The following is a 27,188-nucleotide window of genomic DNA, read 5'->3' on the forward strand; positions in this document are numbered from 1 at the left end:
CCTACATCAAAACGAATGCAAACATTTTTTATTTTCACTACCTTCTATTTATTTATTAATAATGCGGTTTTAAAGCCCTGGCAGGTAGTTTTAATAAATGCATAATAGAGGGACAAATAATTCCAGACGATTGGAGCTTGGCATACATATAGTTCGGGATTAAAACAAAAAAGCTCCCTGTCGCCAACTCTGTTTAAAATGTACATCCAAGAAGCTCTGAAGAATTGGAGGCGAAATTAAGTAGTAATGGAGATAGATATGCTGATAATCAAGTGATTATTGATTATTGAGAACACCGAGGAAGATACTGACTATTTGTTAAGAAAACTCGGAGAGAAAAACCAAATATATGTGGATAGGACGCAAAGACGAAGAAGATCTAAAACTGTAACTAAGACAATAGCTATAAATCAATGTGAGGAATATAAATACCTCTGTAGTAAAAAAATCCAAGCAAATAATAAATATCAGACAAGGTGTAGAAAGGTCAAAGATGTGTGCGTATACTAAATTCTTTGCTATGATCGATTAAAACTATTCTTAAAACAAAAATGACAATCTATAGGACAATTGTGAAGCCTAGATTTATACTGGACGTGTTGGCAGTTATCGAACAAAAACAAGAAAAGGATCGAAACAGGCAAAATGAATTTCCTAGGAAGAGTGAACAAAATTTCGTGCATAAATATAGCATATCACTAATAAAGAGATTAAAAGATGCATAAATAGAGTCTACACAAGAGCTGAGAGAAAAGAAACCAGACAACTGATATGATATGGACGTGTCGTGCGAATGAGGCAAGATATAGATGGCACAAGAAAACACTAAACTATGTGCCGAAGCAGAGAAGGAAAAGAGGGAGACCACAATGGATCAGCAGTGTAGTTTCTATATTTCATAAAAGTTTCTGAAAACATGCAAAAATGACCACTTCGTACTTGTTTGGAATTTTGTAACACGGCATCTGAAACGTCAAACGCTTTTTCAAAAGACGCACGGCGAAACCCGAAAGTTTCTAGTTCTAGTATTTATTCTAGTAATAGTACTAGTGTTTGTTCTACTTCTAATTTAAAATTGTTCAACGGATACGTTTCCAGACCCCGAAACTTTACCGTTATTAATTTCTTTAGCGGTTACTTTACTTGGCTGTTTGTTATACAATCAATGTCTCGTTTATTCGTACTTTGAATTCTAGCCAGTCTTTTGTAAGCAATTGTCTACAATGTTCTTGCTATTCTTCTTCGTTGGATAGACTGATACTTCCAGATTCTTTTCTTTTATTCCTAAGATGTTTAATTATATTTCATGATTGCGATCTCCCACATCTCATTTTTGTACATTGTCACCATATTTTTTACTCATCTGTTTTTTCGAGCATATAGCCCTCGGCCGAGGGAATCGTTTGTGACAAACGATTTTTGATATGTTATCTTTTTGTTTTGTCATCTATAAGTTGCTCTATTTCTTTTAGCCACTACTCTGGGTACTAGTTGTCTTTCTGCTCTGGCTTGTATTGAAATTGTATCTATTCATGTCTTAGGCTTTCTGGATTATCTTTCCCGTTCTATTTCGTCATGTTCTTCATTGGTTTCTTTGTTCTCCATGTCTTCACAAATCAGCGTCATCTTCCTTTCTTCCTACCCAAGCTTTGGTCTCCTAATATCCAGATTTGGTGTTGTTCTTTATACTTAGTATCTCATTCGATAACATTGCCGAAGAAGTCACAAAATGAGCTTATTGGCTCCAAAATGTTGTTCTTTAAACTTTATGCCTAATCTGTATGATGAAACAGATTGCGTAAATAACAGAAATCTACTAAAGTTAATAATGATCTTACTGGTGATTTGAATAGTATCAAGTTAGTTACTGAGAAGAAATACAGTATTTTCTTGCCTTTTCTACATATGCTCTGAGCGAAAAGTATCATATTTAGTTTTCTGCTTATACGAAGTACATATAAAGGATATAATTGTAATCATGCAAATATTCTATTTAGAGATACTATCATGGATCTGTACGTTTTGAGGTATCCATTTAAACTATTTTTAGTACTACTATTTTTAGTTTACTATTTACGTGAAGTTTCGTTTATTACTATTACATTAAAATCGTAGATCTGTATTAACTTCTAGGGATATTTAATTTGAACACATGTAAAGCCGTTTTCTGATAAACTTGCAGTTTAAATAAATATACACAATTAATATGTAGTATGTTATTTTTATAATCACAAAAACATATGGATGTAAAATTTGCAATTTGCAATTACAAACTGGGACTTTAAATTGATAAATTAATAAAATTCCATAATGTCATCATGTTCAACTCACAAGTTTATCAATCATTAGTTTGTTGAGAATATAGCGAAGTCTTGAGGAGTGAATATCAACTCATCATGTACATAAGTAGAGGAGAAGACGATACCAAGGCACAAACCGATGAACGATGAGTAATGCAAGATTAATCCCTAGCTCGCTTTTACACAAAAAATGCTCTTGAACCTTTAAGTCACATAAAATTTTGAAAGAAAAGGACAGGAATACCTCAATTTAATATTTTGAATTATTAGTGCATGTATCCGTATATGTGGGTACTAACTTTAAAACAAGAACTAAAGGTTGTAACACAAAATAAACTTTTATTTTAGAAATATAATCAAAAATATGCACAATAAAAATAAATTTTAACTCTAATCTACAACATTCGACGTTTTCTTGGTGATGATGTAGATTCGACTTCAAGAGGACGTTAATAGTAAAGATTTTGCGTGGAAATAGCCGGAGTTCTTTAAATTTTCTTTGTAGATTTTTTTATAACCAGCATAAGCATACGATTGGTTTTCATTAACTTTTGAAGTTCTTTCAAAGTTATCATTGCTTTGTCAAGGTGCTTAAACACATGTAGTGTTATATTATTACTTACACTGTTGATTTTTTTCTTGTGGTAATGTGTTGTGTAAGGTTTAGCAAATTTTTGTTAGTCAGAGGTCTATCATGCGAATCAAGGAGTTCATTTACATCTTCTGATTCTACTTCCAGATCTAGCTCTTTTGCCATTTCTACATAGTTACCTATTATTATGGTTGTAGAGTCACAGACGTTTTCATTGTCATTTTTCCAAGTATCTGGCATTATTTCAGTACAATCTAAAATGTGGAAACTCTTCCAAAAAGTTCCTAAGATCTCGTGGTCTCTGCCCGCTTCATTATCTTTTGCCGCTATACATTGACTAAAAGATCGTTTTAACAAATGTAATTTGAAGGTGGTCTACACACTCATCCATAGGTTGAAGTATAGAAGTGGTATTTGCTGGTAAAAAATCCAAACTAATGTCAGAGTACAGTTCATTTAATGCTTGAGGGTGACCAGGGGCATTGTTTATCAATAGTAAAATTTGAAAGCAGAATCTTATTCTTCCTGTAATACCCAGGTACAAAACAGCTTTTACACCAGTCTTGAAAAATAACTGCAATTATCCATGCTTTCTTGTTAGATCTCCAGTGAACAAGAAGTTGTCATAGTTTTTCAGGGCTCTAGAGTTTTCGCTCTGGTCAATTTCATAGTACCTGAGGCGTTGCTGCAAAATAGAAGTGTTATTCTGTCTTTTGGAACCTGGCATAAACTTTTTTTCTTTAGTTATAAATGTTCTTGTAGGCATTTTCTTCCAAAACAAACCTGTTTCATCAACGTTAAAAATCTGATCAGGAGTATCTCTCTTATAATTTTTTCTAGGTTTTCAACGAAATTAGCTGCACTTTCAGTGTCTACAGCAGCTGCGTCCTTGCACTTTGATGTTATGTAAATTTCACCGCGTCTTAAACTTTTGAATCTGTGACTATCAACAAAATATGTGAAATCTTCTGTTGTTTTCCCTTTCTTGGCTTTTACATCATTAAATAAGCTTTATTTTGTATAAATATCTGACTTAGTGAATATGCCGACTTGTCTTATTTTTTATCCACATAAATAATAATCTTTAAATACAACGTTAAGGGGACTTCCCCGAATTCGTACAATTATAGCGTCACCTATTGAACATTGTTCGTACTAAATGGTACAAGGAAGTACGTAATACGTAAGTGCGAAAGTTCGTAAAGTGAGGGTACATAAACCGAGGTATGCCTGTATAGGTTTTGTAAAGAGCAAATCGAATAGCATGAGTAATCATGCCTTTTTTATGAAATGAATGAGTTATTATTTGGTCCTATGTTAAGAAATATCACCAGAAAAATAACCTGGTGACCATTATGATATCGTTGTATGACTGAGAATGATCTTGGCAAAGTGTCACGATATGTTTGGCAGTGTCTCTGAGTGGAAGAAACTGTGGTTTGATGTATCTCAAAAACATTTTGAAAGGTTCGAAAATGAAGCTGTAATGATAGAGAAGTTCACACCAATTGGCAAGTCTATAGGTAATCTTGGATGAAGGTGCACATATCGAGGATCATTCTGAGGAACTGACAATGGAGACGCTAATAGAGTTTTAAACGGGGTAATCGATATTTTGGAGAGACTAAATGACGCGGATTTGGACTTTCAATGTTTATAAAAAATTAACATTCAAATAAAATAACATTTTAATAATACCAACATTTTAATATTAAATCAATTAGATTTATTTATAAAAAATTAAAACAAAAACCTTGAGGCGCTTTGTATATTTTAACATACGAGTTACGAGCGTTCACCAACGTTAAGAAAGCGTATCCATAACGTTAGTATATTTGGTAAGAAATTTCTTTTGTTAGGTGAATACGGTTGACATTCTACAGAGTAAATTATACCCGAAGTGACATTTTATTTGCTTATTAGTATGTTATTTTCCGAAAGATTATTTTTTCTTGGTTCTCGAAAGTTCTGTGTGTGTTACTCATAATAGTGTTGCTTATTTATAATAATAATAATAATAAATTTATTGCTCACTCAAAGTACAAAAACTATAAAAAAAAACTACAATATCAAATTGCTAATAGCAAATATAGCTGTAACAATATAAATTATATAAGTATATAAATAATAAAGAATATAAATTAATATTTATGATAGATAACTTTTCAAACGTTGATATGAACAACTGTTCCGATTAATTATATTACTTTTTATCTTGATTATATTAAATATATAATAAATAATATAACTAGGGTAAGAATATAAACTAAACAACGATAAATATTTTTTGCCCTCCATTTAGAAAACGCGTCGTCAGAATCATTTCGCATTTTACGATTATCGATAAGAAAAAGCGATTATATCACGCTATTTCGAGACAATACCCGAAGTCACCGCGTTTTGCACGAACGTTTATTTCGTTTTATTTCGCGTAAAAACGCCTATGTTCCTCCAATAATCGCAGTAAAAAAAAAGATAAGATAGAAATAGGTATCTACAGGTGTAGATATTAATCTTTTTTACTTTATACTTACATTCACTGACAATTTTTGTCTAGTTAGTAAGTAAAATATTTCAGTAATGCGCGGAGCAGTGTTTTAAGTGACAAACATGATACTAAAAATTCCGTATGTGCTTTTAATTTGTGTGTACTTTTCTAGTTTGTGTAATGGCAGTGTTAAAGCTGAAAGTAAGAAAATGTTGTTTAATGAATTTTGTTAATATAAAAAGGTAATTTTAAGATAAAAGTTAAAAAGGTGTTATTGTTTTAGGTATTTGTACTGTGGATGGAATTGATAATTTAAATTGGATTTATAAAAGTCAGGTGTCAATTTTTGATAATCATGACGGAATCGTGGAAACATTTCCAATGTTAAATATAGAAAGTGAGTAATAATATTTAGTATCCCATCTTGATAAAAGATTAAGCTTTATTATTGTTTTTATTAAGTTGTTTCTGTCAAAAAGATCCTTCAGCTTTTTTAAATAAATACAAACTACACTTTGGAACCTAAAAATGAAACTAGTACAGATTTTAGTTTATTACGATAAATGACTTACGATTTTTTTATTGGAAAATCTTACTTCTTGTAAATCAGTTAGGCAGTGTATCAATGACATACATTTTTTTGTTTATATGAAATATAAAAGTGTTCTGTTTAACCTAGTCTTATTGTCTACAAAGGTTTCAACATTATCTTATTTCGATCTAAATAATGGTAGAATACTTGATACACGAAAAATTATTTTAAAATTTGTATTATCAGAAAAATGTGAAGTCTTTCAGATAATCTTTCAGTAAACATATATTTATGCAGGAACCAAACGCAAGGAGTAAGATTAGATAATTAAGATTATTTATTTTTGGAAATGAATTGGTTTATCTCTTTCACTACTCGCATTTAGAACTCTCTTTCAAATCTTAAAATTTTCATTTTCTTCATTAACTTCTCGTTTGAAAATTATAGTTTTTTTTCTAGTTTAAAAAATAATTTTAACATTATCGTTATTTATTATTTCAGATAAGATAAGTGTTTTTGGGATAGGTAAATAATTTTTTTAACGTTTGAAATTAAAATATATCTTTTTAACTTTAAATAACTTTTCATTATTATTAATTGATTTTTTGACATATCTTATCGGTTTATTGATTAAACGGTCTGTTTATAAATGTTCAGTAGTCATATTAATTATTGTTTGTGTTCATTTTAGAGGTTTTTTGATTTATAGATTGTGAATTTTATTAAGTTTATTTCTACCTTTGCGAATTTGTTAATCTTGAAAAGTTTGTGCCAAGAATCGCTATATCACGTAAATTTTACGAGATTAGGAATGTGAAAACGTGACTTTTCGCTATATTTCAAGTTGTGTTATATCAGGAGCCATTTATTTTTTTTACTAAGTTCATTATGGTATCTAAAAAAAATCTCATATTTTACTCAATACGACTTTGAATTACTGCTGGGCGAGTTGAAAACCAGCAGTTCCGTGAAGGGAGATAAAGAATAAGTATAAATTAACGATAAACTTAAAATATTGAGATGGGAAATAGATAAAACTCTTCAACAAATCAAAAAGGTGAAAATGGAGTACATATTTTAAAAACACTGACATAAAGAAACAAGGAGAAAGTTGATTTTTTCTCCAAACCTGGAATCTTTAATAAATACCTGATCGCTTTCTTCTGAAAATGTTGAAGACATCTGTGGACAGATACAAGGTGATTGAAACCGCAGGCGTTTTACTGAGAATCGGAATTAACCAATATGTTCTTTAAATTGTCACTATAATGCAATAATGTATATTTCCTTTAATGTCTATTTGTAAACGGGTGCAGAATGTTATTTTTTTGACTTCATTACTATGTTTTTTAGTATTTCCTCGTTCGGAAGTTATACAATGAAGTCTCTTGTGGTAGATATTGTACATATTTTTGAGAGTGGATAAGAAATCTTTAGTTCACATTTCTTTGAAGAATTTAATTTTTCCTTAAACTTGAGAGTTTTGTATATTAAACAGAGCATATTTGATGCGAATGTTCCTGATAAGGTCTGCCTCTGAAATATCCACTACCAGCAGAGGTTGACTACCAGCTCCATCTCCTGGGTGGTCTGGTTCTGGGCTGGTTATTTGTGACCACAATTTCCGACAGACTGTTATCTGGCATTCTACGAACATAATTGTGCAAAAATCTTTGCGCTGTTTTCCCCATCTCACTATGTCTTGAACGCATTGGTTTCTGATGTCGAAGTTCCTATTTCTGTTTTATCTGGTCTTTATTAAAGTTGTCCTCAGGATCATGTTACTCTTATCATGCTCTTAATTTTATTATTAGTCTTACATATTCGCACTTACCAGTAGGTAGTCTGAAATTGCAGTCGCTTTGTTGGACTGACTTCTCGGGTCCGCGGGATTACTTTTTTTTACTACTCCATGCATTTTGTTTTTGAAGTACAGATAGCCATGTTCTGGACTTCCTTCGCTTAATAGAACCTGTGTACAAATTATTTACATATTATTTTCTGCATTAGCAATTATCGCAGCGTAGTCAGCATAGTATTGGATATTATATGCAGATTTCTTTTTGTACAGCAGAATCTCGACTTCGGATTGGTCTTTTTCTTGCTTAGATTTTCCGCTGTACACATTGGTGTAGGTCTTGAAAAAACTACTTTTCACAGACGATCCAATAAGTTTTGGTACGTCAGAATATAACCTTCAAAAACCTGTATACTTGCTCAATAGCATAAGTAGATATTACAACTACGAAATCTCTAAAACAAAAACAATTATCAAAACAACAAATATATCAATAAAAACTAAGATATACATTGATAACGCTCGCTTAGAACAGATCAGCTACTTCAAATACCTAGGATGCGACGCTACCTATGAACACATATATCACAAATTGACAATATCTACAAGAATGTGTGGAACTATTAACAAACTTTGAGTAATAAATGCAGGAAAGATACGCAAATAAAATTTTATGTCAATGGCAATACCGACCCTGATGTATGGCAGCGAAGCACGGGTATCAAGGAAAAAGGACATTGATACAATTGTCATATGTCGATATCTCCCGTCACTTTTTCTTTATTTCGGAGATTGCATATATATTGATGTTATGGTTTCTCATATCGATCATAATATGCCTTTCGATTCAAGACGTGGTTTTCCAATTCCCTCTCGTTGGCCCTTTATCATAGCCGTTTTATATCTCCGGATTATTCTGCCTTAAAAGCATTAAGCTCACTTTACGTATAAACCTTTTACTTGTATCCGGGCTTGAAACTGACTGATACAGTGAGCTTTTCAAACCACCCGGTGATCATCCCAGGCAGTATTCTTTAATCCACTGGAATATAACTCATTAGGTATCCCCGCCTCCTTAATTGTCAAATGACAGTCTATCACTAATCTGAACATAGTCGCCTTTTTAGTCCTATAACTTGTCTGTTCTCAGTATAGTTAGCAAATTTTACATTTAGTACTGGATTTTACAATAAAGTCTCCAGCAAGTTTTCTAATAGTTAATCAATACTGCCTTCTTGAACCATGCGTCCACATTTTTAGCTTATCCTTTGCACCTACTTCCGTGGGACATCTATAGTTGAGATACTTTTTGTACTTTTTGGTATAGATTTTTTCGATACTTTAGAATGTCCCCTAACAAATTTGATTGAATTCTTGATATTCTAGAACCGGAGATAACATTTGCATGTGCTGACTCACAATTTCAAAAAGCAGGATAAAATTGTGTAAATACTTTGTGAATTTGTGTATAGTATACTTTATTTTCTCCCTCACCAATGCTGTATTTCTTATTTATCTTTCGATAAACCTTTTCTTTACGGGGAAGAAAAATATGTATTAGCTATAATCTTTGGTACTAAAATCTTGTACTTATTTATACTGAATAACATGGAAATTTCATCAAAACCTTTTAAACCTTACTGCCAAGGTTACTACTAAGCATTACTAATTAGCAGATGTAGAGTTCCCAGGTGAAAAACTCATTGACTCGTTTCACATCCTTCAGACGGTACATTAAACGGTCAGTCGCAATAACCGATCATTCACGTTTAATTATCCTTATCATGCATCTGCAAAGAGTTTTGAATGCCTTGGATTCTATGCACGGTACCGCTCTCTGATTTCTACTCTCGCTCGGATGGACGCGAATCGAGAGTTTTTAACAACGCTGGCCTTATGAGCTACCCCACATGGGGATCGAGTGTTGGATTGACGAGACATTTTCATCGGTGAGGAAGCGGTATTAGATATTAACGGCTAAAACGAAAAATATAAGATACGCACGCCGATACTTCAACACAGACAGTCGAATGTTGATTCCTCATGAACCACTTTTAAATTATAAAACTCCCTCATGAGAAATTTATTTATTAAGTTTGTTAGGAAGTGGACACAGACGTCGTGCTCATTTTGTTCGAATGCATGGCAATTGATTTTGGAGAAATTACACCGTAATGCAAGGGAAGGGTTTCCTGACAAAAATTTGATCGGACAGATTAGTACATCGACAAAGAATCCGGAGTTTTTAATTAATCTAGTGATGCATTGGTGAATACTATAAGTCCCATACAGATATTCCTTCCTCTCCAACGATCGTCTTTAGAAATTAATTTGTTTGATTCATATGCCAACAATTCCCTGGTAGCGCAAGTTTCTTGGTAAGATCTAACACATTATAAGATTCACGCAACTTTTATATGCTGCTAATTGTAGAGAAGTGGATAGGTTTTATACTACCCTCAAAAAGTATATGATTGTGTTTTTCTCATGTATTGATATAAAATTCGTAATAGCTGTAGTTGCACTTACCTTCCCAATCATGCACTAAAAATCATTGCAACAGATTGATAAAGTGAGCAGTTCTTGACACTGCTCCTCAATTTGGATTTCTTAAAATAGGCGACCATGATTAAGTGGAGCAGATGAAGTGAGAACTTTGAGGCTATTCCAATTTAGATATTTGTCGCGATTATGTAGAACTGCACAGTTTGGTTGGAAGAGCATAATAGTGACACCTACTATAAAACTTAATAAAATTACCAAATCTAAAATATTTGATTGATATTAGTAATATATGAATAATAATTATAAAAAGCTGAGCGTCTAAATTGATGCATGTTATTATTACTAAACGTATGTAAGTAACGTGATTAATTTTGTGTTTATTAATTTTAGGTGCACACGTTGAAAATTCTTCATATTTAGCAGCAACTGTACAAGATAACAAAATAATAATATCCACAACTCCGGATTTCCAAGAAATCGAAAATCAATTAAGTGATAATCCTATTTCGGCGACTTTAGTTACAGTATGCGCTGGACAAGAAAGCAAATTGGTTAATAATAATAACATATCTACAAGTATCTCAGAATTACTACTAAATTGCCACGTAACTGTGTTCTAAGTTTATTCAGAAAAGAAAATCTCAAAACAAAATTTTTCTTCAAGGTATAAGTTTCTCCCCACAAACCTGAACAACTTCAAATTGATTTTAGCCGGATTGATTGTAAATCTCCAGTTATTCGCCCACTTGAATACATTATCAATGACATTTTGTATTGAAGTAATTGCGATAGGGTAATTATAGCAATGTTATCACAAAACATTGAGAGCATTCCAAGAATCCTAATAATATATTCTGAATATATATACAGTTCGCGTCATAAATAACTCTTCCCCCACTTATTACAAAAATTGTTAGAATTTGTTTATAATTTTTTAAACACAAATCAACTTCAAAAAAGACGAATCCAATAATATCCTATAATTCAATATTAGTTAAGTAATTTTTATTATACGACTTAATGAACCGTATTTTAAGTCAAAATCTTCTTCTATTTGTGACATCTCCGCTATCGAAGGTTAGTGATTACGCCCACAAAGGTCTCTCGATCCGCTGCAGCTCTGATAAGGTCCTCAAAGTTTAAACCTGTCCAATTCCTGATAATCCGCATCCATGATAGTTTCCTTCTACCAAGTCCACGTTTCCTCTCTATCTTGCCCTGAATTGTAAGTTGCAACAATTAGTATTTTTCATTTCTTCCTCGTTTTCACTATATGAAGTAGCTCCCTATCCTTGTTCAACCTTCTTAGCACTACCTCGTTACTCGTGTGAGACACCCATGGGATCTTTACAATTCTTCGGTACGTCCACATTTCAAATGCTTCAATACGGTTCATATTGATAGTCTTCAGAGTTCAAGTTTCCACTATGTATAGCAGAGTTGACCATGCATAACACTTTTAATCGTCCAATCTAACCAATCGTTCATCGCAGAGTACTTTCCTGAGTGCAATGAAATTTTGCCTCGCTTGCTCCATTCTAGATCTTACTTCAATGTCATTATCAAGTCTCGAGTCGAGACTTCAATCTCACTCAGTCCCCTCTCACAGGCATGGGTATGTTTGAGTTGCGGGATAATGTTTATGGCCATATTGAACTACTTGCATGTTCTATTTACTCTGTTTATTATATTTTGTAATGCCACATCCGTATCGACCACCAATACAGTATCATCTGCATATCGGATGTTCGATATTATATTAACGCCATTCATCTTTATTCCGTCGTGGCAATCCTTAAGTGCCTTAATAAACAAACATTCTGAGTAAATATTAAATAGTATGGGAGACAGCACGCATCCCTGTCTTACTCTCTTACAGGTGTCAATGTTCTTTGAAGACACTTTATTCCCGAGTTGGACTTTCGCAAATTCCTGCCAGTATATGTTTTGCAGAAGCCTTCTGTTCATATCATCCAACCCGATCTCCTCCAAGAACCCAAAAAGCTTTCTATGTCACACCCGGTCGAACGCATTTTCAAAATCGACGAAGCAGATATGCAGATCTCTTTGTTGGTCATAACATTTTTGTGAGAGAACTTGCAGACTAAACAAAGCTTCCCTCATACTCAACCCCTTTCGGAAACCAAACTGTTCAGAGCCAATGATAGACTTCCACTTGTTAGATATTCTTTTGTGTATACTTTTCAACAGGATTTTAAGTCAAAATATATAAAACAAAACATATTTTTAAAATTTTTATTTATTTAAAAACGAAAATAACTAAAACTTATTTGCTACATTTTAAGAAAAAAAGTAAAGGTAGGTAATAATTAGTTATTGTTCACATCTAGGATAATACTATTTTTTTATTTCTCTCTGGTGAAGATTACATATAGCTTTTCAGCATGTTTGGCAGGATATGCTCGACTTTCGATCATGTTTTCTAGAGCAAAATACGTATCTAGAATTAGTAGCATTATTTTGCCAAACATTTGATGATGGAAGTAGAAGCTATTCTTGTGCATCTTATATCTTCTATGTTATCTTCAAAAACCTCTCGATTGCAAATTTTACGGGCATGTGCAAATTTGTACCGTTTAATTTTCTGTGACATATATTAGGAGTTGCTATTTTTTGTGTTAATTTTTGCAGAAATTATCTGCGGTAGCTTCTGTCATTGCTTAGATTTGGATATTTTGTTGTATATATGATGTATGCATTTAGAGCGGCCATATCGATCATTTCCATAAAAATTCTAATACGTTATCTTTTTGTTGATCGAACAGAACTGTACCCTCAGGTCAATTGATGCGCAATATCAACAGTACCCATTTGTTTGACTATAATGGATATTAAAGTAAAACCAAATAAACGGAAAAATTCTGGACGTTTTGACGTTTATTTCCATGCAATATTCCTGTAAAGGTAAGTTTTTGCTTGAAAAGCTCGTGAGTGAAAGGAATAGATGTAAAAAAATTATGTGTAGTCTCTCCTCGCCAAGAATCAAAATATGGTCTAACCATATCCAAAACAACTCTTTGACTTTGATGTGTCTCTCTTTGCCCATTTAGTATTCCAGTATGTACTTGGCTATTTAGTGGTGTCAGAATCTGCACAAACTCAAATTTTTATGCCGTATCGTCCCGGTTTATTTTTGATGTACATTCTAAATAATCATTTGCCAAGAAATGCTTGCAAGTGTTCATCTACTGTAACATTTGTACCTGGCGAATAATTTTCTATGCACTTCGTTTCGCTTTCCTTTCACCACAGTATCTTCAGAACTCTTTGATAACTTTAATTCCTGAAAGTTTGTTATTTATTTTAACTTAGAATATTCGATTTTCAAGGTACGAGTAGAGTGTTACAGTGAGAAATGATGACAATAGTTTATAGTTTTAAAAGTCTGGACAAAATTCAGAAATTCCACTGTTGTATATTATTTTGCTTCAATACGTCTTTTAAGAGTGCATGATGAAATTTGAAAGCAACCTGGAGTGGCAGTATATCATTTTTTCTTGTTACTTCAGTTTTTAATGAATTTTAAATAAATATTTGAAACACTTTGGGAAAACTAACTAGTAATTTGTTAGGATGAAATTTAGGTTATCGGTAGATTATCGATAGGTGCAAATCCAGAGAGGTAATATTTAATTCGCAAGGATTATGTTTAATTTTACCTTTAATTATAATCACGATTCGTATAAATAGCGAATAGTATATCGTATCAATGGGCAATACTAGGAATAAATCAGTAAACAAAAATTCAGTTGTGAAATTACCGAAGATAACATTTTTTTTGATGAAATTAGTGATTGCTGTCATGATAGATGTAATCATTTCTGGGCGGAAGTTATTTTTGATGTAATTTTACGTTTGATGGTGATTATGTTCAAGCAGATTGGCATAGGTAATATTATGATTTCGAGGTTGATTTAATTTTGGTCGACTATTAAAATGAAGCTGGTTTTGTAGATTAGGTTTTTTTGTAGTTCTGTATGGACTTTATAACTTCTATAGTTAGCTGAGTGGGATTCAGTAGTTTACGCAATTTGGAGAGAGCTATATAATTATTTGTGTCGCCGTATCTTTGGCAATTGAAGCATTGAGGAATGTTGAAAGACCTCCTTCTTTGTCCAGGGGAGTATTCATTCGTAGTAAAATCCACTGCGCACAAAGCAATTGGATATTTTTTCCTGTTAGATAGTCTCTTTACTTTAGTGACCAGTTCTAATTTAATTTCGACTTCAGAAAGTAATATTGGCACTTTTCGAAGGATAACTGACAATAGTCTATTGTATGGACTATTAATAGCTTGCCAATAGTTTAATGCATTTTCCAAGAAAATGGAAGGCACTTTAGCTTTTTCTGTCTTGTTTCTGTGTAACATTTTCTTTATCTACATATATCAAATTTTGTTGTTCCGAATCTTTTAAGGTAGTAGCAAGAACCTTATCACTATTCTTACTCAATATAGAATATGGATCCCTGAACTTTTTGCTCAGATCATCCGCAGGCGGTGATAAATGATCTGACGTTCGTTTGTTAGACATTTTATTTGTTGTTAAGTTGTCCGAAGGCTAGAATATTTGATGTTGATCACCAACGAAAACGCATGGAAGAAAACTTAATTACAAAAAACCTTTTCGACGTATTTTTAACGCACCGTGAAAGCTGAATGTACTGACGTTCGACTCGGTTGAAAGTTCAGACTAGACTTGGTAATGTTATTTCGTGTTATCTACTATTCACATGTTATCTTGTTCTTAGCAATTTGTGTTTTATCTATTCTACTGGACATTGAAATAGTACTGCTTCTATTCAAAATTTTCCCATTCAGGTTAGCCTGGTAGACGATAACTGTTTCTATCTTTCAATCTATCAAATACATACGCATTGCATGTACTCCTATGCATTTCTTGGCTTCGAATGATATGACGTTGGAGGATTTTTGGTTATCATCATCTATTTCGTAACCAAAATGTTTGATGTTTTTCCACATAGATGTTACGAAACATGATGAAGGTAAAAGTAAAAACTTTTTGAGAAATACTAAAATGTTTAATTCAATTCAAGCAGACATGTTTCGAAACTAATATTTCATCTTCAGTACCTAAATTTAAGAAACAAGAAACAAATTAACAAATGTTAACCGGAACGTATTAATAACGGTAAGGAGAAATCGGAATTTGAAAAGGTGAACTTACTTAGAATATTATACAATATAATGGAAAAATATTATGTTAGTAGGTGGGGTTCAGGAATAGATCTAAATCTCTTTTAACTTAATTTACAAACAAAAATTAAATTTTGATTAAATAATTTAATTTTTGTTTGTAACATTTTAGTATTTCTCAAAAAGTTTTTACTTTTACCTACATCATATTTTATTATATTAGAGAAATATGGAGAACTTCATCCCATGTTACGAAACATTCAGGAATTTTTGCTTTTACTTGGGACCTACTTAAAAAATAAAAGCATCTTTATTGCGTCTTGTCCCTCATCCTTTTTGCAACTCATTTATCTCACGTTTGTACTGCTTGCCTTTTATAGAAGGTGTCATACCAATTGAAGCATAAAACAATCATCTTTTTGAATGACGGCATTCTAACCAAGGATGCCTTGCTTGTCGCCAAGTCTATAAAATAAAAGATGAGATTCTTTTCTTTGCTTCATACGTAAAAGCTAATTCCCGAAAAGAGAATTATGAATCATTAGTAGTAATTCTGAGAATCCTATATTTATTTTTTAATAAATATATTAGAAAGGTACTAATATTTTTTGATTTATTTTTTTAGGAATATATCTTAGAATTAAAAGACACCAATAACCATGAACCTATATTTGAAAAAGAAACATACGAATTTGTTTTTTATGATGTTATTCCCGATAGTGACGACTTCGATTTGAATGAATTCCAAGAAATCGCCGCTGTTGATGTTGATTTCACTAACAATTTAATTAATTTTACAATTGAAAGTAATGATTATTTAGAATTTAAAGATGTAGCAGGGGTGCAAGATCCAGGAAATTTACATCGCTTTGTTGCTACTTTGGTACTTAAAAAAAATATGTTGGCTCCTTTTGATAAAACATTTACAATAACAGCAACAGTAAGTTTGTATCTGACTAAAATTTTTCAAAAAATAAATGTTTAAAATAATTTTAGGATGCAGGTGAACATTCTTTATCAACAACTTCTTATATTCATGTAACGGTATTGCGAAGTGAGACGCCAAATTTTACACAATCTTTTTATAGTGGTCGTGTAACCAAAGATAGAAAAATTCTTATGGAAAATGAAATAAGACTAGTGAATGTGACCAATTTCGAAGATATTCGATTTGATATTTCTATAGAATACGAACAATTTTTCAATTTAAAAGTTTCTGATATCATAGAATTGGAATTTTCCGGAAACGAAGATCCAATCGGATTAATTACGAAAGAAATTCCAAACTTGTACTTTTCTATTTACGCGGAAGGTAAAGAACCAGAAATTTATGCTGAAGCAAATATTTTATTGAATATGGAAGAGTTGTTATTCAATGATTCTGTGGAATCTATTGAATCACCAAACGAGGAAGAATTAGATCGACCTGGAGTACTTCCAATTGAAATCACCGCACCACCTGATGTACTTCCCATCGAAGTAACACTTCCACCTGAAGAAGAGATTCCACCACAAGAAGAACTTCCACCAAGTGAAGCTTTACGAGGATTTAGTCACTGGATTGATGTCAATAAAACTTACATTATTTTGTTTAGTGTACTTACAGGTTGTGGTGTTTTAACGTTTTTCTTTGTATCGATCAGAAAAAGAAATGTTAGGATTAGTTAAAACAATCTTATTAAAAGTAATAAACATAATTATATATATTTCGTGAATAATTGTTTTTATTTGCTATTGAAATTTTGTCTCATTATAAAAAAAGAAGTATCAAAAATTTAATCATAAAATGAACCAAAATGATTGTTTAATCTAATAAGAATATCAACTTCATTCTTTAAAAAATATTTATTTTTGTAAAATCTATTCTAACATAAAATTTTTATTAAAAAGTACACCCAAACATTAAGCTAACTCGAGAAGAATCTAAAATTAAGTTACTTGTATTATATTTTTTTTCTCTACTAGTATTCGTGACTATACTACAGGAACAAATATATTTCAGGCTGTTGTTTTAAAGAATTATATTACTGGGTTATGTACTACATTTGATGAAATTCTACTGTTTGACCATGTCCCATATTCACCATCATATTAGCCATAACGGTTTCTAATCGCAGATATAGGTGATGGACTTTCTTGATTAATTAAACGACTTTATGGTTTTTGCGGGAATTTAATTTTTGCCAATTTTAAAACAGAATCTTGTATATGACAAAATCATAAACAACAACTTTATATCACTATACTTACAACATGTACATTGTCAACAAGTAAAGTGATCTAAATATTTATTATAAAATAAACGTTGATCAACATAATTATCAACTAAATTATTCTAACAATAGGTTAGTGCGTCTTCATTAGGAGTGTTAAAGCCAATGAAATTGTATAACATTTCATTTAAATTGTTATACAATTTCTTAGGTTAAAGCCCTCTATGTTAACCTAGAGAATAAAAGGAACAGTTTTCTCAAATCATTACAAATCTTAAACAATTACACACAATTAAATGACGCAATTAAACAGTAATTGTTGCCAGAGTGAGGTTGGGATAAAAAGTAATTGCGTGATATGAAATATAACGTATAATTGTGTGACGCATTTTTGTTTTACGCGGAATTATGTTAGTCGAAAGAAATGCTGTTATGTACACATATGTATTTGAAAGAGAAATCAAGTATACTAAAAATTATTTATTACATTGGATCAGTGGTGTGTAATGTTAATCGAATAAAATTAAAAACATTGGATATCATTTCAAATATATTATTAGGCACTATAATCAGATCGCCAGTTGAATGTTTTAATCAAGTATTATCTTTTGTTCAATCCTACCTTCGAAATTGTCAGTTTCTAAATTGGATACGACTATTGGAAGTTGTTATTTGCATTCACACTGCTGAGTTTCATAGAAACGAGTGAGTGAAAATTTTTATCACTCACTCTAATTTTTTTCAACCACTGTTAGAATAATATAAAACCTTTAAAGGAACAACTCTTTGTTTAAACGTAATGTATGTTAACTAAAAAACGGTGGACAGCACACGTGGAAAGTTAATTAAGTATTTCACTTGTATAAATTATTAATTTTAATCAAATTATTAAATTTACGGATAATCATGACAATTAACAATTTAACACAAATGGTTGTTTACATATATCAATTAAGAGCATGACAATTCTGGTGCTCCATAGTGTATAAAATAGCAATCTTGTAGCATTTGCAGAGGTAATTTACCAAATGCCTCTGTAAGCTCATTTCGTAAAAAATGTATGGAAGCATCGGCTGTCAATCTCATTGGAAGAAAAAATTGACCCATAACTCCGGTCCATACTTTAACATTGAATCGCTATTGATGGGGAGTTTCTAGTATTGCATGGGGATTTTCATCACTTAAAATGTGCACATTATGGATATTAAAAATTCCGTTTTGAGTACATGTTGCTTCATCCGTAAACATAATGTGTATGGGTATGTTGACGTTTAGTACCTATTCCCGTATGGCCCAAAAACAAAAATTTTTCGTTTTTCGCCATCATTTTCTGTTAATGCTTGAACAGTGTTGTAGTGATACGGATAAAGCAGCTGCCCCTTAAAATGCAGTAAACGGTTTCTTTCTTGATGTTTTCTTGTGCAGAAATCCTTCTAATCCTTATTGAGGCATTTGCATCAATTCTTCTCAAAATCGCTGCTTCTAATTCCACATGAAGGGGTTCATCATAAAAAATCATAAAAAAATAGAATTATTGATGTTAACAATAGGTTAAACTTATGCAACTAAAACTTTGAATATCTCAACAATGGTCCATTTTCGGACCTATTATTAGGCTTTTTTGTCTATTTTCGATCAGAGAATACGATGGTGAAGTATTGTACAATCGTTGCGGCACACCTGTATGTTTTGTCGACGTCCACGTCGTTTGCGAATGTTATCATAAACATGTTTAAAGGTATTTTGTCCTAATATGACACTTTATTAATAAGTGACATAACTTTAAAGCCCTTGTTGCAATTTTTTGCCGTAACCCTCTAGATCGCCTGTAGAATTCATGTTTAACCGGAATTTTTAAATCGTAATAATTTAATGTAAGGAATTCACTGTTGCTCTGTGTCCCATTAGTAACGGAGCATCCTGTATAAAAGTAGATAGAGGTTGGAAATACTTGTCGCGCATTCGCACCAAAAGGATGTTTACACGTCCAATTTTATTTCAATTCGCTTAAGACTTAATGACCACTTTACTTCAATTGACCGTCAATTGCGTAACTGTTCGGTAAAGAATAGGACATGTTTCTGTATCTCCCCCTATACAAATTAATATCTTTCCATCCATTTTTGTAGTCCAGAATGTAAATGCCAAGATGAAAGCGAGTTAATTGTACTTTCTTGCATGCCGAAGACGCAATTCCCAGCAACAATAACTAATGTCGGGTTTATGGAGAAATTATATCAATTAACCAATCAACCTGACTTCACTATTGATAACCAATTCATTTGAAATATATACGTATCTATATTATAGCTTATTATTGGCAAATATGCCTACATATTTCGTAAATTAAAGAAAACCTCCCTACGCCATTTTTAGGCTGTAAAATCCCTACACGTAGGGAGAAATCCCTACGTATCTGGCCACACGTCAAGCAGTGTGCTTGGTACACACGTGCGGTTTCGCTTGCGCAAGCTTGCATGATTAAAATTCAATTCATCATCAAGCGGATTGCACAAGCAAAACATTTGTGTAAAATTATCCTACAAACGCTAAAGCAGACTTGTACAAAAAGATTGATCATGCATACTTATCAAGTTTGCAATTACGTGTGTAGCCACCTTAAGCATGCTAAGGAATGGCCAATTTCTGTTATTTCTGACGATGTCATAACTGACTTGTAAAAAGTGTTGATGAACTGTTCAGAACTGAGTTTTGCCTTAGCCGAATCTACGAATATTGAACATAAACAACATAGAGCTGTATTCGTTCGTTATGTAACAAATAATGTTGTTGTGAAAGAAGAACTGTTGGACCTTATTGCACTAAAGGATACGATTCGTATAAATATAAAAAATGCACTTCATGATGTACATCGAAAATATTCTGTACGACACTCCAGCTATGAGAGATTCTTCTGGACTTCTGACACTTTTAAATACCGCAATGTATCCCAAATTTAGCTCTGTGCATTGTAGAGAACATCTAGTAGCTAAATACTTTAAATATACATTATGGTATAATGTTTATCGATGCCCCTTTCTGTCTCTTGTCAAGGTGCAGAACGGTGCAGAAGTCCAATAGGAAATCGTAAATCAGACCCAGGCAATCGACCACCTATTGCCAGTCTGCCGCGCCGTTCTAAATTCATTTCTCACGTGTTATTTCTCTTTCCGTAAATCGCTATTGGACGACTTTAAACAGTTCCCATGCGGTTATTATAAACATTTCGAAAAATTTAAAAAAAATTCGCTTCAGAATAATGTATCCTTCAACCGTACAATGCTCTGATCCGGAAGATACGGGACACCTGTATAACATCGAGTTGAAGTACACATGTTTAAATTACTTTCATTTACTAAAATTTTCATTCAATATGGTTTGTCATAAAACCTATATCATATCAAACACAAGAATCATTATCATAAGAACGTAATTAAATTAACAGAGGTATCATTTAATGTTCTGGCAATAATGGAAGACATTCTGTATTAGGACAAGTTCAATATAATTGTTATTAACCTATGATTCTGGTTTCTTAAAAGTGTATCATCCCGTCACCATTTTTTGGCATCTGCTCAAATGCGTAAAAGAGGTTTCATAAAATCAGCAAAACATGATTTTAACAAGCAATAAAATAGTATTTTATGAATTCTTTTTCACTTTATGTTTTAACTCTACAAAAACAAGAAAATAAGAAATTGTTGTCTAGTTAATAGTCATAAACTCAATAAATATTCATACTGTGATAAAAGTGTATTCTAATGTTTAGTTAGTTGCGAAGTGTTCATTTATCTGTATCGTCTCCGCTTGCGCTTAATTAGCTGTACGTGGTAAATATTTAAATAATGCGCAGACAAAAATTTTTTGTTTACTATGTTTTAAAACAGTGAGTAAAATTTGCAAATTCAATACAACCTTGTCTTTTGTTTTCTGTTTAAAATACTGTATCATTTTTATGATTTAATAAGAGCTTCCTTTTCAATCGTTAGGTCCGTGATTGAGCAGCAGTTGGTGGAACAAGACTTGGAAAATGTCTTTGGGTCAATTTTAGTGAATTGTGCATAGTTGCTGCACAGCTATGCATATTGTGCATAGCTGTTGTACAACTTCCTGTCGAAACAGAAAAGAATGTTTTTTCCTATTCTGAGACATACACTGATTGTTTTTTTTTCTGAATAATCTTATTGAAAATCCGTTATTATTATCGATATTATTTATTATTTTCAATGTACAATACTTGACGTATTGTAGTATCTCCTCTTTCCCCTGGATTCTATGTCTTGTTCTTGCATAAATAGTATTAGTTATAGTAATATTATCAGTGTGGGGCCGACACTGATAATCCGGATCGAAAGAAATAAGCATGTTGTCTAAATATATCAAATCTTTAGAAGATTTTCAGAAACGTAATCATATAATAGATTCCGAATATCAGAAAATATTTCTTTGCTTTATTTACTAACACTTAAATTAAAAACATTGAACATTTTTACATTTTATTTTATTTATAAATTTATTTTAATCAATCAACCCAACGCATTTTGGGCTACTTTACAATTTTCTGATGATACCTACTCTTCAAAGCAATCATTCGTATAACGACTAACATTATTTCGACACTTTACATAAGTATCCCACGCCAAAAACCCATCTTTACCATTTTTCTCGGTAGTATCATACACAGTTTTGGCACATTCAACGTCGTCTGATATATTGTCGTCTAACAGGTCATTACAAGAAATATTGCACCCGCGTCCTGGTATTGAACACCAGTGTAGTTTATTTATTTGAAATATACCATAGTCTAGAGTTGAAGATTTTGCTAACGTATTGTACCCGGATTCATGGTATGCTATACAAACCCAAGTGGCTACCTTTTCTTTGGAAATATCATGTTTATAAGCCAGTTCTTTAGCTAATTTACAGCGACTATAAATAATTGCCGTCGTTAAAGTAATCAGACTTATAAAAATAAGGTATCTAGGCGATGCCATTATTAAATTTAAATAAAAAAGCTTAGTTGGACTAACTCGGTTGATTTAAAAGGTGTTGAAACTGTACCAGTGAAATATCAGTTGTATACGAATATTTTTAAACTTATACTATTTGTTGTATGCAGGTATGTATGTAGATGTTATCTAGGTATTTGAAAAAATGCAAAATAAAAAAAGTAACAAATATTTTAAGAAAATATTTTTTTTTATGATAAAACAAAGGTTACAGAAAAAATGTGAAAATGTAATCATTAATGTTTTGCACGAATCAGAACATTTAGCCCTTATATACTAGTCTGTATATGCAAGAAACTAACAATAAAGGTGGTTCATTAAAATACACCTATAATTACCAGCAGTTTTTATTACAGCGCTCTAGTATAATGTATTGAACGGTAAAGGCCAATTAAAGCACAATAGCTACAATTGAGACAACAATGAAATATAAAACATTTCAGAGGGAATTTAATGAAGATTACATATACTACAAACGATTTCTTATTTTCTATAAACTTCATTGTTACGATTTTTTAGACCCAACTTAACATAATATGATTGTTTCAGATTATAGGAATTCAAACAATCATATCTCAAGAAGGGATTGAGATTTATGGGTGAACTAAAAAATGTTTTACACACAAATATAATAAAGATTTAATGTGGTGTAAATAATTTTTTAATTTCAATAAATATCGTTGTTATGATATTTTAAACCCAACTTTGTATGTTTGATTATTCTAAACTGTAAGAACAGATATTAAAAAAATTTTATCTCAAAAACTAATTGGGCTATCACCATAAAATAAAAAGCAATTTAAAGCCAAATCAGTTGGTATTTAATGTTTCGAAGATGGTTTTTTCAAAACTTCAAATATCAGACTTATAAATTTTTGATCAACCTTGCATAACCATAAACATTAATGTTAGGGCAATGATAATTAATCTTTATGTATCTCAACAACTAATTGAGATATCACTATAAAACAATAAGAAATTTAAAGAAAACTTATTTACAATGCAACATTTTGAAAAATAAAATTTCGGCATCATGGCGATTAGTAAAACAGGAAACACAAAACAAAAAAAACGAGATATATAAATCATTTTAATCTGAATGCTGATACACTAAACGATTTCTTTATAAGTATTGGAACAGCACAATTGAACTCATCCACGAACCTTGACGAAATAACAATACCACTCAATACCACTTCAAGAATGGGGAATTTTAATCAATTTAAGAAGCCAGAAATCGTAAACGTTATACAAGCTTTGAACGCTAAAAATACGAAAGAGATATACGGATTATCAGTAAGGCTATTAAAATCCATAGATACAATGAGTTTCAAACAATTTTGTAAAGTTTTGAACAAATATATAGAGGATGGAGCTTTTCCGACAGTATTGAAGATTGCTAAGGTAATACCGATTTACAAAAAAGGTGACATTAATGATTGTAAAAACTACAGATCTATATCAATATTACCAAGCTTATCAAAAGTTTTTGAAATTGTACAAAAAGACATGATTGTGCATTATATAATAATAATAAATAAATCCCTTTATTTCCATAATGCTTACATGCATAGAAAACAGTCAAACAAAAAAAACCTTTACAATTAAATAAATAACATTAATTAATAATTACAATACCAATAAATTTACAAATTCAAATACAAAAATCTAGTACAAAATAAAAGATGTTAATAAACATTTCTTAGTCGGTTGAAATATTTTCGAGAAAAAAATCATTTACCCTGTAAAAAGCTTCCAATAACCGCTTTCCAATCAAACGGTAAGTAATTGTACAGTTTTATACAAAAATATAAAACACTTTTCTGTATTTTAGCATAATTCGGTGGAATAAGTCTTCGGTGGTAGTAAAAATAATCGTTCGGTGCTTCTCGTTTGATGTTGATGAGATAATTCATATTTTGAGAAAAATTCAATTACTGCATTTCCCCAGAAAATAACTCCATATCTCAAACGCGATTCAACACACGCATAATAAACACTTAAAGCGACTCTTTCACCTACACATCGTGACACTGTTCCAAGCGCAAAACATGTTCTGGATAAACTAGTTGTCAATATAGCAAAATCATCCATCAATGTGTTGACTCCAGGAAAGGCGGCAGTACATCTTTAAACCCAGGAAGGTCACCTCCTGTTGATAGCTGAGTAATTGTCCTACAAACATGATTTCTATCTCAGGTGTTTTATTTGCAAAAATCATAAAAGTTGATTTTGCTATATTGAGCTGTAGATTATTTCCTAACAACCATTCGTTTAGTTTTGTAAGATTCTCTCTGGTCATTCTTAAGACCGCTTCCTCACTTTTTTCAGATATAACAGAAGTTGAATCATCCGCAAATAATACCACTAACTGTCAAGTACATCTGGCAAATCATTAATGTACAGAAGAAACAAGAAAGGTCCCAAGACTGATTCCTGAGGTACACTCTGAAATACTTCTTTCCACTCAGCCCTAACTTCTCCTCCCGAATCGCTGTATGACATAACACACTGGCTTCTGCCGTATAAATAGGATTTTAACCAATCAAGGACAACGCCGCGGATACCCATTTTTCCATTTTATTCAGATGGATTTCATGATTCACACAGTCGAAAGCTTTTGTTAGGTCCATAAAAATACAACCAGTGATATCATTTTCATTGATAGCTGATGTAATTTTATCTAGTATCTGAAAAATTGTACGTGACGTTGATCGTCCTTTTATATACTCATTTTGGGTATCATTTAGTACTTTGTTTTTAATTACAAAATCCATTATTCTTCTCAATGCAATTTTTTCAAATATTTTTGCAGTATTTGATATTAGCGTAATAGGACGATAGTTTGAACAAACCGATCAATCTCCTTTCTTATACAATGGTTTAATTACTGTTTTTTTAAGGCTTGCTTGAAAAATGCCCATAGAAAAGGACAAATTGATAACATTACTCAATGGTTCAGAGAGAGCATCAGAAGAGAACTTCAATAAGGCCACCGGAATCTCATCAAAGCCTACCGCCTTTGTATCATTTAAAGATTGTATTATTTTTTGAACTTCCATTGCATCAGTTAAATAAAATGCGAAAGTTTTAGATATTTGTAAGTTTCTTATTCCTAAGGGAATCGTATTAGAAATGTGTACACTATTTATGAAATATGCATTAGCAGCATTAGGTATATCTATATCATTTTCATACACTGGTCGAAATACGTTTAGATCAAAATAATTATGTGATTTTTTGCATCCCCTGAGTGCATTAATGGTTGTCCACGTAGTTTTAGCTTTATTTGACGCATTTTTAATATAGTTAGTATACGAAGCCTTTTTTGATCTTTCAATTTCTGTCTTTAGGTACTGACAGATATTTTTATAGGCTTCAGGAGTAACAGCCCCATTTCATATAACTGCCTTTTAATCGCTGTTTTATTTTTGATTTCTTCTGTTAACGATGTTTTCACTTGTTGTTTATTTCTATTTGGAGATGAAATATCAACAATTTTAAATTCGCTCTGTCTATCAAAACTATTTCGAATATGTCTTGATTTAGAAAACGTTTCTTTATTTTAGTTTTAATTTTTTCAATCCCACTATTGATTAAAAACGATATCTCTTGCGCGAAGTGATCTGATAACGCAGATACTAAAATTTTACTCTCATATGATTCTAGGTTTGTAAATTATACAACGTTTTCATCTTCAACAGTTTACACAGACAGCTTTCTGTGATCTCAGTAAGGCTTTTGATACCGTTGATCATGAGATACTTTATGTAAATTGGGGAAATATGGGTTTCACTGTGGAGCATTGAAGCTAATCAAATCTTATCTGTTTGGAAGAAAACAGTGCGTATACTAGAAAGATCGTCAATCTGAACTAAAAGATATGAGGACCGGGTTCGCCATACCAGAAAATATTCCAACAAGCTCTGTGTGCTTATATGCCGATGATACTTCACTTATAAATAGTGATACAAATATTAAAATTTTAAAACAGTAAACAAAGCATACAATACGGCGGGCTGAAGAATGGTTTAACACCAATAAATTAAATCTGAATGCAGGACACAATCAAGATACTCACCTTTTACACTAAACAAGGAGATGAGGTAACAAATCAAACCATAACATTTCTAAGCGTTACACTGAATGAAACTCTCACTTGGTCGGATCATGCAACAAAACTAAAACAAAGATTGGCTGGTTTTTTGTATTGTTTCAAAGTTATAGTTAAAAGCTTAGCTTTGAAAGAAGCAAGAAATGTTTAATTTGTGTATTTCCACAGCATTGCGACATACAGTATAATGGTATGGGGTGTTTCAACTGAATCAGAGAATATCTTCAAACTACAAAAGAAGGCGATACGAATCCTATTGAGAATGTCCCAACGAGATAGTTGCAGGACGCGATTCAAGGAATTAAAGATTATGACTTACCATCGTGTTTTATGCTTCCATGTGTTAAACACATTCATAAATATCGAAAAGAATTTTCCATAAATTCGGACAAGCATGGTTAAGTAATGGATTTAATGATTTAAGACCGCTAAAGCCATCATTTGTATTTTTAGAAAACCCT

At 31.9% G+C, this 27,188-nt stretch overlaps 1 protein-coding gene across 1 annotated transcript; it reads left to right on the plus strand.

Annotated features, from left to right (window-relative positions):
- Positions 1 to 5,247: 5,247 nt before the first annotated feature.
- On the plus strand, positions 5,248 to 17,109 carry LOC111414334 (uncharacterized). Its single transcript, XM_023045646.2, has 5 exons — positions 5,248 to 5,581; positions 5,664 to 5,777; positions 10,606 to 10,766; positions 16,017 to 16,331; positions 16,388 to 17,109. Exons 1-5 carry the CDS (start codon positions 5,503 to 5,505, stop codon positions 17,057 to 17,059), a joined length of 1,341 nt encoding a protein of 446 aa, XP_022901414.1. The 5' UTR covers positions 5,248 to 5,502; the 3' UTR covers positions 17,060 to 17,109.
- The last annotated feature ends 10,079 nt before the right edge of the window (positions 17,110 to 27,188 follow it).

Source organism: Onthophagus taurus, chromosome 1 (genome assembly GCF_036711975.1).
Source record: "Onthophagus taurus isolate NC chromosome 1, IU_Otau_3.0, whole genome shotgun sequence".
In the NCBI taxonomy this organism is placed as follows: domain Eukaryota; kingdom Metazoa; phylum Arthropoda; class Insecta; order Coleoptera; family Scarabaeidae; genus Onthophagus; species Onthophagus taurus.